The sequence below is a fragment of the Schistocerca serialis genome, chromosome 7 (genome assembly GCF_023864345.2).
Source record: "Schistocerca serialis cubense isolate TAMUIC-IGC-003099 chromosome 7, iqSchSeri2.2, whole genome shotgun sequence".
NCBI classification, from domain to species: Eukaryota; Metazoa; Arthropoda; class Insecta; order Orthoptera; family Acrididae; genus Schistocerca; species Schistocerca serialis.
In genome coordinates this window covers 372,852,243-372,868,395 of record NC_064644.1, presented here as the reverse complement: position 1 = coordinate 372,868,395, position 16,153 = coordinate 372,852,243, and the positions used below count along the sequence as shown (strand labels likewise).

The following is a 16,153-nucleotide window of genomic DNA, read 5'->3' as shown; positions in this document are numbered from 1 at the left end:
AGCACAGAATTTTTCAAAGCCTCCACATCTTCAAAGTGATGCCCCCGTTGAACATCTTTGAGTGGGCATAACGGATGGAAGTCTGATTGTGCAACATACTGAATGCAATAGAAGACATAAGATTACAATATCAACTGCCGGAAGTTGGTGTTGAAAAAATTATTTTCCCACTCTCTCCAGTTCTGGTTCCTCAACTGAAATACTAGCTACACATAATATATAAAACGTGAAAAAGATAGATTAATAGTGAAAGCTAAAGCAGTAAAACAATAAATCTGAGATACCTTTAAGATCAGTGGCTCAGGAATGTATACCAAAATTTTCTCTTTCTGTGAAACTTAAGTCCAAACCACTCAAATTTTTAAGGTGAAATTGAAGTCATTGAAACCGCATCATACCAACTAAACAACAATTTACGCACATTCGGCAAAGCTGTTATTTCAAAGCTGTTATTTTTGTGACTCCAAAGCAGCAATGCTCATTTTTCACACACAAGATCCAAAAATCGTTCAAGTTAAGTAACTCTAAGAAATTATTAAATATCTTCAGTATAATAACAAGACAAATGCGTTTCAGGGCATACCGTCCAACTGAGGATTAGACGGAATGGAAAAGCAGGATTTCTAACCAAAAAGGGTCCGAAAACTAAACAGCCTGGAAAAACTAACTTACTGTATTTTGCAGTAAAAGACATTATTAACAGCACGTTTCAAGAAGAATTAAAACTATCCAATAAAATTTCATTGGTGTAAATATCTGGGAAAACCTCATGGACTATTGGATGTGAAAGTTTGGCCGCCATCTGCATCAGATCTCTGTTCCGCCCTCTCCAGAGTGTTTTCTGTATCACAGGATTAATTCGATCATGAAGAAAGAATATTTAAAAAGTGTTAAAAATTAAGTGATTGTAATTTAGACTCAAGGACACTGCACAGGAAAGCAAAATTGCGAGTGACAATAAGTCAAATGTCAGAACATTAAAATAATAATAATATTTTTGTTACCAGGGTACACAAATCTTGGAACAATCCAGTTTTTCAATAGTAGCCATCACATTGCCTTTAGCAATGGATGATTGGCGACACAGTTTATTTGTTGTTATCTGGCGGTCGTCACTGATGTTTTGGCTGACACCCTGGATGTTGGAACCAACGAGATATAAGGGCTCTCTGGCGTACAGCAAAGCATGTGTCACTATAGGTCTTACGAGTTGCAGCAACCGCCTCCAGCTGGAACCGTGTCACTACTTCAGACCAGTTTAATACCTCGTACACACGCGTTTAAATATACTCACACACTCAGAAAGGATTTTATTGCGTACCTTCTCATTCATGTACTGGTTTCCCACCTGGCCTCAGACGTAGCCAAGCGCTCGCGACGTTTTTCGGGCAGAGCAACTGCTGTTACATCACAAGTTCTTTGCGTGGGGCGGGGGGGGGGGGGGGGGAGGGGGAGGGGGGGCATATTTTCCACGGGCTGTGGCTGGATTTTGTGTGACGTCACTGCAGTCCTGGCCGGCTGCTCCGTATTGCTTCAATCAACTGCTCCAGCCTTTCATGAATACGGTTATGTGTTTCGCCTTCCGCAGTAACGAATTCAGGCACAGAACCCTGTCTATATAGACATCAATGGCGACCATTTCCTACAGCTATACAGTGCTGCCATCTTTTGATGTGCAACGCTGTTACTGGTCAGACATTACTTTCTGGCTGGTATACTTTCAGCAGACGAACGCATCGAAAAACCACCCTGCACATTCCGTGCAAGAAAGAAAGAAGATGATAAATACTGTACTCTTAGCTACAGAGAAAGATAAAATACTCCATTCTCTGCCAAATGATGTTAGGAAGTAATTATGCACAAAATTGCATGGCAGACAGAAACTCTACGCTGCTCAATGCTGTCAGTACTGTAGCAATTGCTTATCGGCGTCTACCACGTTGTGTATAGTACCCTCTGTCATTTACTATACAATTCTTTACCAAAAGCAGATGTTCCACCTAGAACCTCCACCGCAAATATTGCGGGAATGAAAAGTGTTATTGCTGTGTGGTTTTCATAGAATGGAGTGGTAATCAGGGACTCGTATTGTTAGCCAATCAACAAATTGTAATAATACTTAGAAAGTATATATCTTGCTCCAATATACACAATTTTAAACGGAACTATGCCTATTGGCATTAACAAGCTAAAAGCAGGGTAAATTAGAATGTATGTGATAATTGTTGCAGGACTCTACTGGGAGTCGTTTACGAGATATCGTATTTTAAAAGTTTCTACACAGATATAATTGTACCATTCAAGCTGCGTACGATGTTGTTATGTTTACTTACAGTGTGCTTTTGTTTTTCTTGGGTGCCCTGCAACTTACTTGTCAGAGCGTGACACTTCAAGTGGTAGTTCGTAAGTGGACGATGGGATTACCAAAGCAGAAATAGCCAACATGGTCATGGTGTATGGAGAGTGTAGGAAGAAAGCAGTTCGTTTTTGTACAGCGTGTGCAGCAAGATATCCCAATAGATGTCAAACATCTCGGCAATTATTTATCAACTTGTTCAGCCACTTGCGCGAAAGTGGTAATATAACACTAGACAAAGTAACACGAGGAAACGAGTTACGACAGAAGAGGGGGAAATTATTGTTCTTGTTGCTGTTGCAGTTCATCCGCACATTAATTACAATTCCATTGCACGAGGAAGTAGCATGAATCAGGAAAGTGTCCTATGTATTCTCCATCGATATGGGTTACATCCCTATCACATCTCTCTCCATAGAGAGCTGCATGGAAACGATTATGGAAATCGTGTTAACTTCTGTAGATAGGCATTAAGATAGAATACTCCATACGTATCATGTATTCTGTTTAGTGATATTTACTAAACACGGCCACGTAAACCGCCGAAACATGCGCCACTGGTCTGTGGACAAACCCCGTTGGCTTCGCCAGGTGGAACGTCAGCGTACATGGAGAGCAAACGTGTGGTGTAGGACCGTGAACCATCAACTCATAGGCCCGATTCTCATAGACAGAACAGTGAACGTACAGAAGTATCGCAACCTCCTAACAGACCATCTTCCACGGATACTAGAAGACGTTCCTCTGCAGACTAGGATGAAACTGTGGTACCAACATGAAGTACTGCAGCATGTCTTCAAGAGCTGTTTCCAAATCGTTGGATTGGACGCAGGGGCTCTTTACTTGGCTAACCAGATTTGACACCTGTACACTTTTTTCTGTGGGAAAAGCTGAAAGACGCTGCTTACAGGGATGTACCAAATACATCCAGTGCTATCCAACGACGTATTACTGCAGCCTGCATCTACGCTGGAATGCTAGCGAGTGTACAGCAGCCGTTCCAGAAGCGTATATAGTCGCTACCGTTGGTTATTTTGAACACAATCTGTGATGGTCAGTTGGTTCGTTACAGGTCAGAACCCTCATAACTAGTGTCTGCCCTTGCGTTGTTCTTTAGTGAGAACCACGACAGGTATTGAACAAGTGTCAGTCTAGGAACTTTTCAGAATACGATATCTCTCAAACGACTTGCACTTGAACGACTGCAAGAAACACCGCTGTCATTCTAATTCACCCTACCTTTAGTCTGTTAATGTCACCACGCATTGTTCTATTTAAAAAAGAGTATATTTGCACAAAAATGCACTTTCTAAGTATTATTACAATCTGTTAATTAGCTAACAATACACAGAGTGAGGTGACACAGTGGTTAGCACACTAGACTCGCATTCGGGAGGACGACTGTTCAAACCCGCGTGCGGCCAGCCAGATTTGGGTTTTTAGTGATATCACTAAATCGCTACAACCAAAGACCATGATGATTACTTTGGAAGGGCGCGGCCGATTTCCTGCCCCATACCTGACAGAATCGACGGGACGTTGAACACTTTCCTGGCTGTCAATACGAGCCCTGACTACCAATCCACTCTGTGAAAACGGAAAACCGAATAGCACTTTCCGGTTTCGCAATATTTGCGGTGCAAGGTTTCAGGGACTCATCCATAGATGTTGATAAATAACGCCATACACTAGTCGTTGCTTCTCATACCTCGTATATTTACTTATAACTGACGAGACTGGGACACCGACGAGCAAATGTGAACAGGTAACCACTCCTGGACATACTTTTTTCCAGTATGTTAAATGTACAGTAGATAAGAAGTATACATACTGTCTGACAGTTTCGGTATTAAAGCCCTTAATGAGAGAAATTGACAGTAGTTTGATATTCTGATGAACAATTTATGCGAAGTTAACTTAGATGAGTATCAAAATGCAAACGGTCTCCTGCAAGAAAGTGGTCAAGAGCAGTTGAAACGGTTCATTGGGAATGATAGGCCAGCAAGCTGGAACGATCATACCGAGCTAGAAACAATGTTCGGAACGACGTCATGATCAAGATGTGGCCTTTCAAATTATACCAATTTCCTGCTGTCTGTGGTAGATTAAAATTTAAAAAAAATGAAAAAATATTGGCCAAAAGTTTCGTGGCATGACTTTTCTGAAACAAAGGAATAAAAACATTTGACGGACCTCATTTAATGTACATAATTTCGATCATCATTCCAAGGTGCGTCAAATGTCTCTCTAACCTATTTAATTCCTTACTTTTAGAAAAATCATTTCATGAAACATTTGACCGATTACTTCGGCTTTGTATTTTTTTTCTCTTCAAGTGTTGTCCACTTAGCATAATGTCACTGATACCTCACTGACTTCCTTAGCGTTTTCTGTTCTAGAATTAGTACTTGATTCGAAGGAAACTATTTTGGCAGTAAAATATCACATAAAGTAAATTTCAATGCGAAGAAATAGCTAACTTCTGAAGAAAAACTGACACCTCGTTTGTCTTCCTAATACCTGCTGTTCTCGAAATGTTTTAAATTTATCGCTTGATCCGCAGGAAGCCTTTTTGACAGTTAAATAACAAACTATTGTAAGTTTTTATGCGCGAAATAGCTAGCCTTGAAATGACGATACTTTTGACCCTTCACTAATGTAGCCAACGTTAAATATTTCAATTTTCCATCAAATCATTAACTTTTTGTTAGTTACGCTCATTACTTCCAAGCAATTGAATATGTTTTTTGCAGACTAAGACCTCGTTAATCCACAGAGTCGGCGTTGTTGTAAAAGTTTTGCCAATGCTGGTGACAGCTGATGACCAGATTCCCTTCCTGACGACACCACTTCCCCCAGGAGGGAATATGTATGCCATAACTGTCTGCAGCTAGAGGAAAAGTGAGAAAACTTTTTTCTAAATTTTCTTTTGGTATCCTAGCGCTCTCGTACACTTAGACCACAATGGTGCCATTACGGTGCTAAGTGAACGAGCGTGCTCGGACATTAGCACAACATGATATATGTTCTATATATATACGGAATTTTTTATCTGATGCTGATGTTCCTTGCTACCTTTTATTGCAAACCGACGCAACATCAATGTGTTTCTTGCAAGTTTGTAAACATCATCAACTTCTGTTTATGTATTACAAGATGCGATGATGACAGCACAGCTGTGTCGAAACCAGTAATCAATAAAAAAAATTACAGGGGATCTTGACGTACCTGATATTTCAGGCTAATATAACAATTCAGATCATTCCCACCAGTTAACACAATGTCAAATATTTAGGAAATTGTTGTATTTTGATGCTAATCTCTTAAAAATAACTACTTTCGAATGTAAGAGGTTCTCTTCCTGCCATATTTATATGTTTCACGCCAAGAGTATTTTGTGTATTTTGTGAATACCACAGAAAACATGCAGGCAATTTTCAAACGACACAGCCGATTTCCTTTCTGAGCCCAGTTCATAACGAGCTTGTACCCCGTCTGTTGTTGCTTACAAACTTGTGCCCATCTCCCGCTCATTACGAGCTCGCACCCTGTCCCTTGTCCATTAAGAGTCCATACCCCGTCTCTTGTTCGTTACGAACTTGTACCTCATTTGTTGTTCATTACGAACTTGTATCACATCTATTGTTGGTTACGAGCTTGTACCTCATCTCTTGTTCGTTACGAACTCGTACCCCATGGCGAATAACATGGTCGACAGAACGTTAAACCCTAATCCTCCTCCATCTAACATAATCGTACCTCGCTCCTTGTCGGTGTATCAGCCGCAGCCCAAAAACAGGTCTATATACAGGTTTTGTACAAAAAGTCGTGGTAACAGTGTTATATGCCATACCAGACTTTATTGACAGACGTTCACCGTATTACATACCCTCAATATAATCGACGCAAACTCGATCAGTTTTTCCTATACAGATGTAAGGCGACGTAAGCCATCAACTCGCCCATCTCTGTCGATGACTCCCAAGGACCGCCCTGTGGCAAGGATGATATCTACTCTCCTGTTGTTGCACGCGCCAGGAAGAGGTTCACCCATTTTCGAAAACAGGTCGTAATCGCACGGACTCATATCGAGTGAATACAGTGGATGTTCCAGTATCTCCAGCAGTCACGTACGCAGGAGATCTTGCGCGGGGTTTGCTGTGTGGCATCGTGCATTTGCACGAAGGATGATGGGATGCATTGCCAGAATGTACCGTCGCTTTCTTCTCAGTGCGAGACGAAGGTGATGTCACAAGAAGCTGTAGTAGTAGGCTGCAGTGACTGTCTGTTAGGACGCATTGCGACTGACTCAAGCACAAAAAATGGTTCAAATGGCTCTGAGCACTATCGGACTTAACTGCTGTGGTCATCAGTCCCCTAGAACTTAGAACTACTGAAACCTAACTAACCTAAGGATATCACACAAATCTATGCCCGAGGCAGGATTTGAACCTGCGACCGTAGCGGTCGCGTGGTTCCAGACTGAAGCGCCTAGTGCCGCTCACTCAAACACAGACGTCGACGCTTACTGTAGCACTTACTTTGTTTAGTAAAAATATTAAGACCACCTGCTTAATAGCTTGCTTGTCCTTTTTTGGATCGAAATACGTCACTGTTTCTGCGTATCAGGGATCGGACAGTTTGTTGGTAGGCTTTTGAAGGTATGTGGCATTAGACGTCTACGCACAGGATTTGTGTACGCGGTGACGGCGCCCGATAGCGACCCAGATGGGTATCCGTAGGATGTACATCAGGAAAATTTGGTCGCCCGACATCAACGTGACTTCACTATAATGCTCGTCAATCCACTATAGCATGGTTCTGGACCGAGACACGGACGACTGCTGAAAGATGACATCGCTGTCGGGGAAGACATCAAATACGTAGGATGCAGGTGGTTCGCATCTGTCAGCGTGTCCTCGAATACTATCACAGGTCCTGTGCAAACGCACTACATCTTGCATTCCGTGATACTACTCCCACCAGTCTGCGTCTGTGGCGCCCTGCACATTTAGAGCCTCGATGACGGTGTTTTTGGAGACGACTTTCGACCTAGTGTAGCAAAAATGTGATTCAGGCTAAGAGCCGACACGATTCCATAGACTGACGATCGAATACCGATTGTCCCGTGCTCACTGCAGACATAACTGACGATGTCGTTGGGTCAACATGTGAACACGTAGATGTAGTCTGCTGCGGAGCTCCATCTCAACAATGTACGATGAATGGTATGCTGCGGAACACTTGTGCGTGCACCAGCATTGTGCACTTTCGGCAGAGATGCACAGCTCTTCCTCTATCCTATTTTTCAGAGCAGACAAGTCTCCGGACCCAACTTTCTGCGAAGAGTTGTGGACGGCGAACCATTTAGCGCCTAGTGGTAGTTTCACTGCCCTCCTACCTCTTTCCGTAGATGCAAGCGACAGTAGCATGTGAACATTCGACCAGCTTTGCCGGTTTTGAGGTACTCATTCACGGACTCTGCGTAATAGTAATCTCAATTTGTCGAAGTCGCTTATCTTAGTGGATTGTCGTCCATATCTTTGCTAGGGCGATCCTCCACCCATGTCTGCTCCGCTTACATAGTTCGTGTCACGTGTCGTCATCGCTACCAGACGGTATGCAGTGTTCATAATGTTTTGGCGTATCAGTGTAAAATGACCTTCTGCTGTCAGCTACAGATAGCTTGCGTGCCATTTGAGGCATATCGTTCATGTTACGGCAGCGCATCACTGCTTTTTATCCAAAATATATATTTGAGCGGTGTTTCTTCTGTCGGACATGTCCGAACTCGAATATGTACGTTTCTGTAAGAGCACGGCGGCTCCTCGTCGTTTCATTCAGTACGGATGCACTGTTTTCGCCCGAACTCCTACGGAAATCAATAATTTGACTGTACGGGGTAAGTGGATGACGGACACTGTATTGCAGCGTCCGTAAGTTGGAAACTTGAGTCGGTCAGAGACTGTGTCCGGATGGCTGAAGCGGTTGGGGCAACCGCTCACGAGAAGTGGTAAATCCTGCTCCGAGTCTCGCCCGAAATAAATTTTCAGCTTTCGTCTTTGCGTTACCACAGTGCCCTGTGCGGCTGGAAGTCACCGTTCCTTTTCTTTCCCCACTCTCAGTTTCATACAAAAAGGTGTCGATGGTAAGAAACTTTCCTAGGCAAGTCCGATCGCACGTACCTCAGCGATGTTTTCGGCGGCGACGAGAGCAGCGGGCGCAGACGGCTGGGGCGTCGCGACGGCGGCGACGCCGGCAGCCGCAGCGGCCGCGGCAGCAGCCGGCAGAACCGGCCGGAACGCCGACTGGTACGGCGCCTGCGAACACCACACCAGCCAACGTCAGCGGCGCAGCACGGCCTCGCCACCAGGGTTGCCACCACTGAAAGCGAATCTCTGGATCTAGTGGTCACTCTCTGCCGAGGAAGGTGGTCCTAAGCCTCGCTTCCAAAGGAACCCTTCAGTTACAATAGGGGACACAGACAGACGAGCACATGTTACGCGCCATCTTGGGCTACACGTAGATGACAAATCGAATTTGCATAAGGCTAACAACAGACAAAGGAGAAGAAATAGTACATAAACCGTTGAGGATAAATTCAGAACAGTACAGACTACCTCTACCAGTCATACTGTGCACTCTTCGAATCAGTATTCAGCTTTGCAGCTAGCACATGGGAACACAGACTGAACCTGGTCACCAACAAAGCATCAGTCAGACGAGGGCAGAGAAGTGTCCTACTTAGGCTATCTGGAGCCTTCAGTACTACCTCAGTGAATGCACTGTGTGTCGTGCTCGGAATATGCCCCGTAGATACCACGATAAAATACATAGCTGAAAGGTGCTGGTTAGAGATGGGGAGATTAGACAAGGTACACAAAATAACCAGTGTGTCGATACAGACGCCTCGTCACCTGAAAAAATGGCGTTTAGATACGTGGTAAAGTGAGTGGGGTGTGAGTGATAAGAGACAGGGAGTGCACGACTTCCTCCGTGACGTAGGAGATGGAACATACTGATCCCAGCTGCGGTATGGTAGATTTCTTAACTGGACACGGACCTTATCCCACGCACTTAAACCTCGTGAGTCTGACACCCACATCTTGGGAAAGAACACTCTGTCTTCTTCTGCGGGCAGTACGCGAACAACAGACATACACTACACTTTGACTACACTCAAATACACTGATGAGCCAAAACATTTTGACCACTGCCCACTGTGACTTTGGTTGGATACCGCCTGGTCGCGTTGTGGGCACGCGACGCTCTATGAAAATATGTAAGCAGAGCAGACACGGACAGGGGTCACCCTAGCGAAGATATAAGCTGCAAATGGGGAAATCCATTGAGATAAGGGACTTTGAAAAAAGGCAGATTATCATTACGCATAGCCAGTGAAGAAATATCTCGAAAACGGCGGAACTGGTCACATGTTCACTTGCTACAGTGATGTGCATCTACAGAAACAGGTAGAAGGACAGTGAAACTACCTCTACACGCTAAATGGTTGGACGCCACGACTCTTCACAGAACGTGGCACTCGGAGGCTCGTCTGCTCTGTAAAGTAGGACATCTCTGCCGAAAGATCACAATGCTGGTGCATTCACAAGTGTTTCGCTGTACACCATTCATCGTACATTGTTGATCACGGAGCTCCGCAACCGACCATCCCTACATGTTCACATGCTGACTCATCGACATCGTCAGTTACGATTGCAGTGGCCACGGGGCCATCGGGATTTGACCGTCGATCAATGGAAACGTTTCCGCCCTTCCTGTGCACCACATTTTCGCTGCGCTAGGGCGATGGTTGTCTATACAAACGCAATCATTGAGGCGAATGGCGGCTCTAAACGTGCAGCGGGCCACGGATGAAGACTGGCGAAGCAGTTTTATGCTATGTGAGACATGCTCCTGTGCTTGCGTGGGACCTGTGATAGTAATCGAAGATACGCTGACAGCTGCGAATCACCTGCATCCCTTCACGCTTGATGTCTTTTCTTATGGTGATGACGTCTTTCAGCAGTATAACTAACTGTCTATTTCTCGGAGCCAGGACGGTGCTGCACTGGTTTGAGGAGCGTTATAGTGAACTCACGTTGATATCTCGGCGAACAAATTCGCCTAATGTAAATTCTGCGTAACCCGCTATCGGATGTCATCACTGCGTATGTAGTTCAGCGGCCCTTCATCTACGCGAATTACATGATATGTTTGTAGACATGTAATGCTACATACCTCCACAAGCCTACGAACAAACTGTCGGATCACTGATACGCAGAACCAATTATGTATTTCGTTCAAAAGTCAGACAAGCTATTAAGCAGGTCGTAATAATGTTTTGGCTCATCAGTGTATATTCACAGCAATAAGAGACGAAGAACAATGGGCACAAGGAAGTGCATTAACAATCAGTATTTCAAAAACAACGCATGAAGAGTACCTGCTGACACGACATAAAGGACATGCCTATATGCAGCCTAACAATATTTTCCAGAGGGTGTACAGCAACACTCGTAGCGACAGCGGAAACAGTGACACTGAAGAGAACCGATAGGGGGAAGACACCGTGTAACAGTAAATAAGCCTAAGGTGCTACCGATCTAGCCAAGAAAGCGCGAAATTACAATGAAATAAATACCCTTAGCTGCCTACAGGCGTTGATATAAGTCAATGGGGACAGCTGAAAATGTGTGTCCCGACCGGGACTCGAACCCGGGATCTCCTGCTTACATGGCAGACTCCCTATCCATTTTTTTTAAATCTCATTTTTTTCGTTATAGTTCGTTGAAATTGTTCGTGGCGGACTTCCACTGACGCCCGTGGAAGTTCAGTATTGATCCGTTCACTCAGTTTTTTTTTTTTATTACAGAGGGCAGCTAACCCTCTGACCGATTACGCAGAGCTACCGTGTCGGCACATCTGAGCCACCGAAGACGCAGAGGATAGTGCGACTCCAGGGACTTAGCTCTGGCGCGCCCCCGTGAGACCCACATTCGCAACTTATTATCCCGTACTATATTCATAGTGCCCCTACCCATCATACTCATTACTCGCGGTGTTACTCCCGATTCCCGTAAGAGTTTGGGCACTGTTTGTGCATCCGCATAGTGGAAGATGGTCAAATGGTCAATGAGCTTTAACTATGTATATATGAAGATGGTATCCGTTCTTTCGGACCTCTTCATATATATAAAGCACGAAATGTTGTAGACAGATGAGCACCTAATGTTAATACGTAGGATTATCAATACTATTTCTCTACTACTAACCAAACGTTCCGTTGTGATTGGCGGTCAACAGCTCGAAGAAACCATTCCGAGATATTCACAGATGGCACTAACAAATTTCTCCTCTATCCTACACTCTTTTTACACTTTTCTTAAAAAATTATTTACATTTCAACCTTAAATTACTGTTATTTTAAAAAGTATTATTCTTTGTGAAAAGTTGTTAAAAACAAAAAAAAACGACAAAATAGATGACAAACGAAAACTGTAAGATGTACGACCTTTTTTAAAACATCAGGGAACAGGTCTTTAATTTGTCAATAAATAAATAACCCTCGCATGCATCGGAGTGAACAGAAGCGAGCATAAGGGAAGGTGCATTCGCAGACAATGTGCCGGTGTTCACTGCCACTCCTTTGCAAAGTGTGTACGAAGTAACTTGGCCTGTAGCTGCGCAGAAGGTGCAGTAGGCGAGGGGGCAACAGTAGTATTGGTGGGACCTCCATTGTGAATGGGTACAGTGTTGCAGGGGAAGTACAATCAGACAGCTGAAGCCTGTGCACAAACATAACTTGCAAATTACAGCTTCTGAATCTGCTAACGATCATATTAACAGTTTATGTCAGTAGGACCAGTAATTCGGCAAATATAGACAATCAAAGTGAACAGTCACTCACTAGAGCCCCAAAAAAGGAATAACCACGTAAGCAAAGAACCAACCAAAGCAAAACAAGATCACTCACATGCAGTGAGGAGAAAATCTCACAAAACAAATAAGGAATGAAAAATTCAGCATCGGCAACCGTGTCACTTCCTAAGATCTGATACTGTAGAATATTTTTAATCTATCATGTTCTTTAATTAGGCTAAGAAGTGTAAAATCATTTTGTTAATACGAGGGCTGTTCGGAAAGTAAGGTCCGATCGGTCGCGAAATGAAACCACTGTGAAAATCAAAAACATTTTATTTGCAACAGTTAGATACACTTTCCAGTTACTTCTCTACATAGTCGCCGCTCCGACTTAGACATCTGTCGTAGCGTTGTACCAACTGTCAAATACCCTTGTCATTGAAGGTAGCCGCCAGTGCTTTCTGCTAATTGTCTGTACTGGTCTATAGGTCTTTGTCTGTGCAAAATGTTGACTTCATAGCAAGCGGTTCGTGAGCAGAGATGATACTCAGACGGTGCCAATTAGGGGCTCTATTGTGGGAGATCAAACACTTCCCATTGAAAACTCTGCAGGAGCTTCATCAATGCCCCTGGATAGTGCAGCCGAGAATTGTCATGAAGAAGGAAACGCATGGAAGTTATGTTATGTGGACTGCATAACATCGGGCGAAACCTCTCATCAGGTCCTCATACTTGTCGGGAGACACTGTTTTCTAGACATCTTTAATGGTTGATGCGCTCAGAACTGAGAAGAGTGACTTGACACGATCTACAGATACATTAGAGACACTGGCCAAGAAGTATGTGCAAAGTTTCACCAGATTTTAACTGTGGTTTCCATTTCGTGCTCGTTCGGACCTTACCTTCTGAACAGCCCTCGTAAGAACCAGGAAGTCGACCGTGAAACAAGAAAGGAATTTACAGCAAGTAGAGTGCGAAAATGGAAGCGTCCATGAGGTGTGGAGGTGGAATGGAACAAATTTTTAACTTCTTTGAGGTACTTTAATCAAGTTTCCTTCATGGATGTCGAAGATAACGATTAGGTGTTAAGTAATAAAAATCAATTTTAATTTTCGTGGCCAACATCCATTATTTATTGCGTCCCTCTTACAAAATTAGGCAATTCAGGGCCCCTGTAGCTCCTGCCCTTCGCTAAAAAACCTGGCGGTGAACCTCTCTTAGGGGCTGATAGCCACCCTCATGAAACTAACTCCTTTTTCAGTTTCTCGGGTTCAAGCGTTAACAGTTTAGACTGTGTTGCTATCTCATTAAGTAAGTAACTGCACCAATTTCTGGTTCTTTTTGTAGTTCCTGAAGAAAATTTACCTTGGAGTATGTCCTTCTCTTCTATAGCCAGTCCTGGGACCATTGTGAACGACTTGTAGACTTTGTTTTCTTTTCCATTTTAAATGCACATAGTGCAACCATCGTCAGTAGCACTTCTTCCTCCATGAGCAAGAGACTGATCCGAAGTTTCAGTAGTGTAGCTGTGCGATTTCTGTCAGTCTTGCATGATCGTTACGTGTAGGAGAGAGAGAGAGAGAGAGAGAGAGAGAGAGAGAGAGAGAGAGAGAGAGAGAGAGATGTTGCTCACCTTGGGCTGCAGGTCTGCGTGGCTGAGCGCGGACGGTGGAGGCGGCGGGGGCGGCGGTGGGGGCGGGAAGCCCAGCTTGGCGCTCGCCAGCCAGGGCAGCGCAGCCGCATAGGGCGGGAAGGCGAAGTGCTGCTGTTTCTGGTGCCACACGTAGTCCATCACCAGGCTGCGACACAGCACAGCACCGCGCTCTGGCTCAGCCACACTGACCAGTGTTTTGTTCAGTGGGTCACGTGCACACTATCTGATCAAAAGTATCCGGACACCCCTAGATAATGAGGAATTGACCATTAGACGTCACGAGGGGCCGTCCCGTCTGTGTAAGAGGTGGAGGGGTCGTATTGTGTTATCAGTAGTGACGTAACAACAGCCGGTTAAGAGAGCTCAGTGACTTCTAAAGTGGGCTAGTCATTGGATGTCGCCTGCATATCGTACCCCTGTGGAACATTACAACGCTACTAAACATGCCGAAGTCGGTGGTGTTATTGTGAAGTGACCGACACCAGACAGACCTCACGTACTGGAGTATGGTTGTAAGAAATCGCATAGAATCAGCGAGAAGCTTCCCTCTTAAGTTCCAGTGTGCTACCAGCAGACCAGCAAGCACAATGGATGTACATAAGCGGTTAAAAACAACGAAGTACAACGGCCGAGCGGCTCCTCATAAACAATAAATTTCTTTAGTCTGTGCCAAGCGACGTGTGAGGTGGTGTAGAGAGCGACGCCACTGATGATGGATGCCTGTAAACGAGTGATTCGGAGGCCATACATTATGGCAATCCGATGGAAGAGTTTAGGTTTAGCGAATGCCTGAACAGCATTACCTGCCATCATGTGTATTGGCAACAGTGAAGTGTGGAACGTGGTGCTACGGTTTGGTAGTGTTTCTCCTGATTAGAATGTAGTTCCTTACTGCGGTTAAGAAAATGATAAATACGGAAAGATATGAAATAATATTCAGTATTATGTACTATGTACAGTAGAGACACAGCTCAGAGACGATGAATGTATCAGTATGACAATCATAAAGCTGCATCTGTGAGGCAATGATTTGCGGAAGAACATCCTTTAACTGGATTGGCCTGCCTAGAGTCTTGACTTGAACCCAAAAGCTCACGTTTGGGATGAGTTATGTTGTCGATTTAGCTCCATATCCCAGTGTCCATGGTTTTGGCTCTTGAGGAAGAATGACCTGTCGTCTCCCCACAGACACTCAGACAATGGTTCCAATGGCTGTGAGCACTATCGGACTTAACTTCTGACGTCATCAGTCTCCTAGAACTTAGAACTACTTAAACCTAACCAACCTGAGGACATGACACACATCCATGTCCGAGGCAGGATTCGAACCTGCGACCGTAGCGGTCACGCGGTTCCAGACTGTAGCGCCTAGAACCGCACGGCCACCCGGGCGGCCATACTCAGACACCTGACAGAAATTGTTCCCAGCAGAGTTCAAGACGTTCTTAAGGCGAAGGATGGACACACCTCATATTAATGTCCACTTATAGGTGTCCGGATAGTTTTGATCAGTGTATTATACAAACCTACATTAACAAAAAAGTTTGTCCGATGGTTTTTCCAACATGGACGTTCTAGAAACAATATATCATACTGATTCCGAAAGTTAGTTTCATTTTTTCTATCACTTTAGGATGTTTCACAAAACAAGATCTCATATTTCAAACACGTATGTAATTTAAGCACAGTTGTAAGAAGCGATGGAAAAGTTTCCGTTCGAATGCTTATGTACCCGCAACGTAGCAGAGCTGCAGCAACTTTTTCATCGCTCCTTATATTAAAATAAAATTACAATAAAAAAGGCCGTATTTTTAAAATTATTGTTTTATGTGTACTCCCTAAGAACACTGTAAACAGTTATTTCAGCAACGTAGACGAACCTTCATATTTACAGTCATTCTTCAATATTTAACAATAGTCTGCCTTCATACTATCATTCGAAGTTCCCTGGTGGCTCTACAACTACTTATGGTCCTGGTGGAAGTGTTCTCCTTGCTCTATACTAAACTGTCCCTGATCTTCTGGGAAGTAGTGAACATGAGAATGCAGGAAGAGGAGTTTTACACCCATGTTATAAAGCTTCTTCTTGAAATTTTCCAACATGATTTTGACAGTTTTCTTGTAATTTGGATCCTTTTATTCCTTCGAAAGCTTCAGTGACATTCATTGTGCATTTAAATTTGTGATCCTTCATCATTTTGTGAGTTTGAAGACCAACAAAATATCCAGGTTTCTGTTCTTACTGACTGAAAGAGAGGAATGTCATAGGAGGGTACTTC

The 16,153-nt window shown here is 44.0% G+C and overlaps 1 protein-coding gene across 1 annotated transcript in view; it reads right to left on the bottom strand.

Moving 5' to 3' along the window:
* The window catches only part of LOC126413097 (ski oncogene), a 251,275-nt gene that overhangs the window by 166,382 nt on the left and 68,740 nt on the right, over positions 1-16,153 (bottom strand). The window contains exon 7 of the mRNA XM_050082992.1: positions 13,854-14,019. Within this exon, the coding sequence (XP_049938949.1) occupies positions 13,854-14,019 (166 nt within the window). The remainder of the gene's footprint in view (positions 1-13,853; positions 14,020-16,153) is intronic.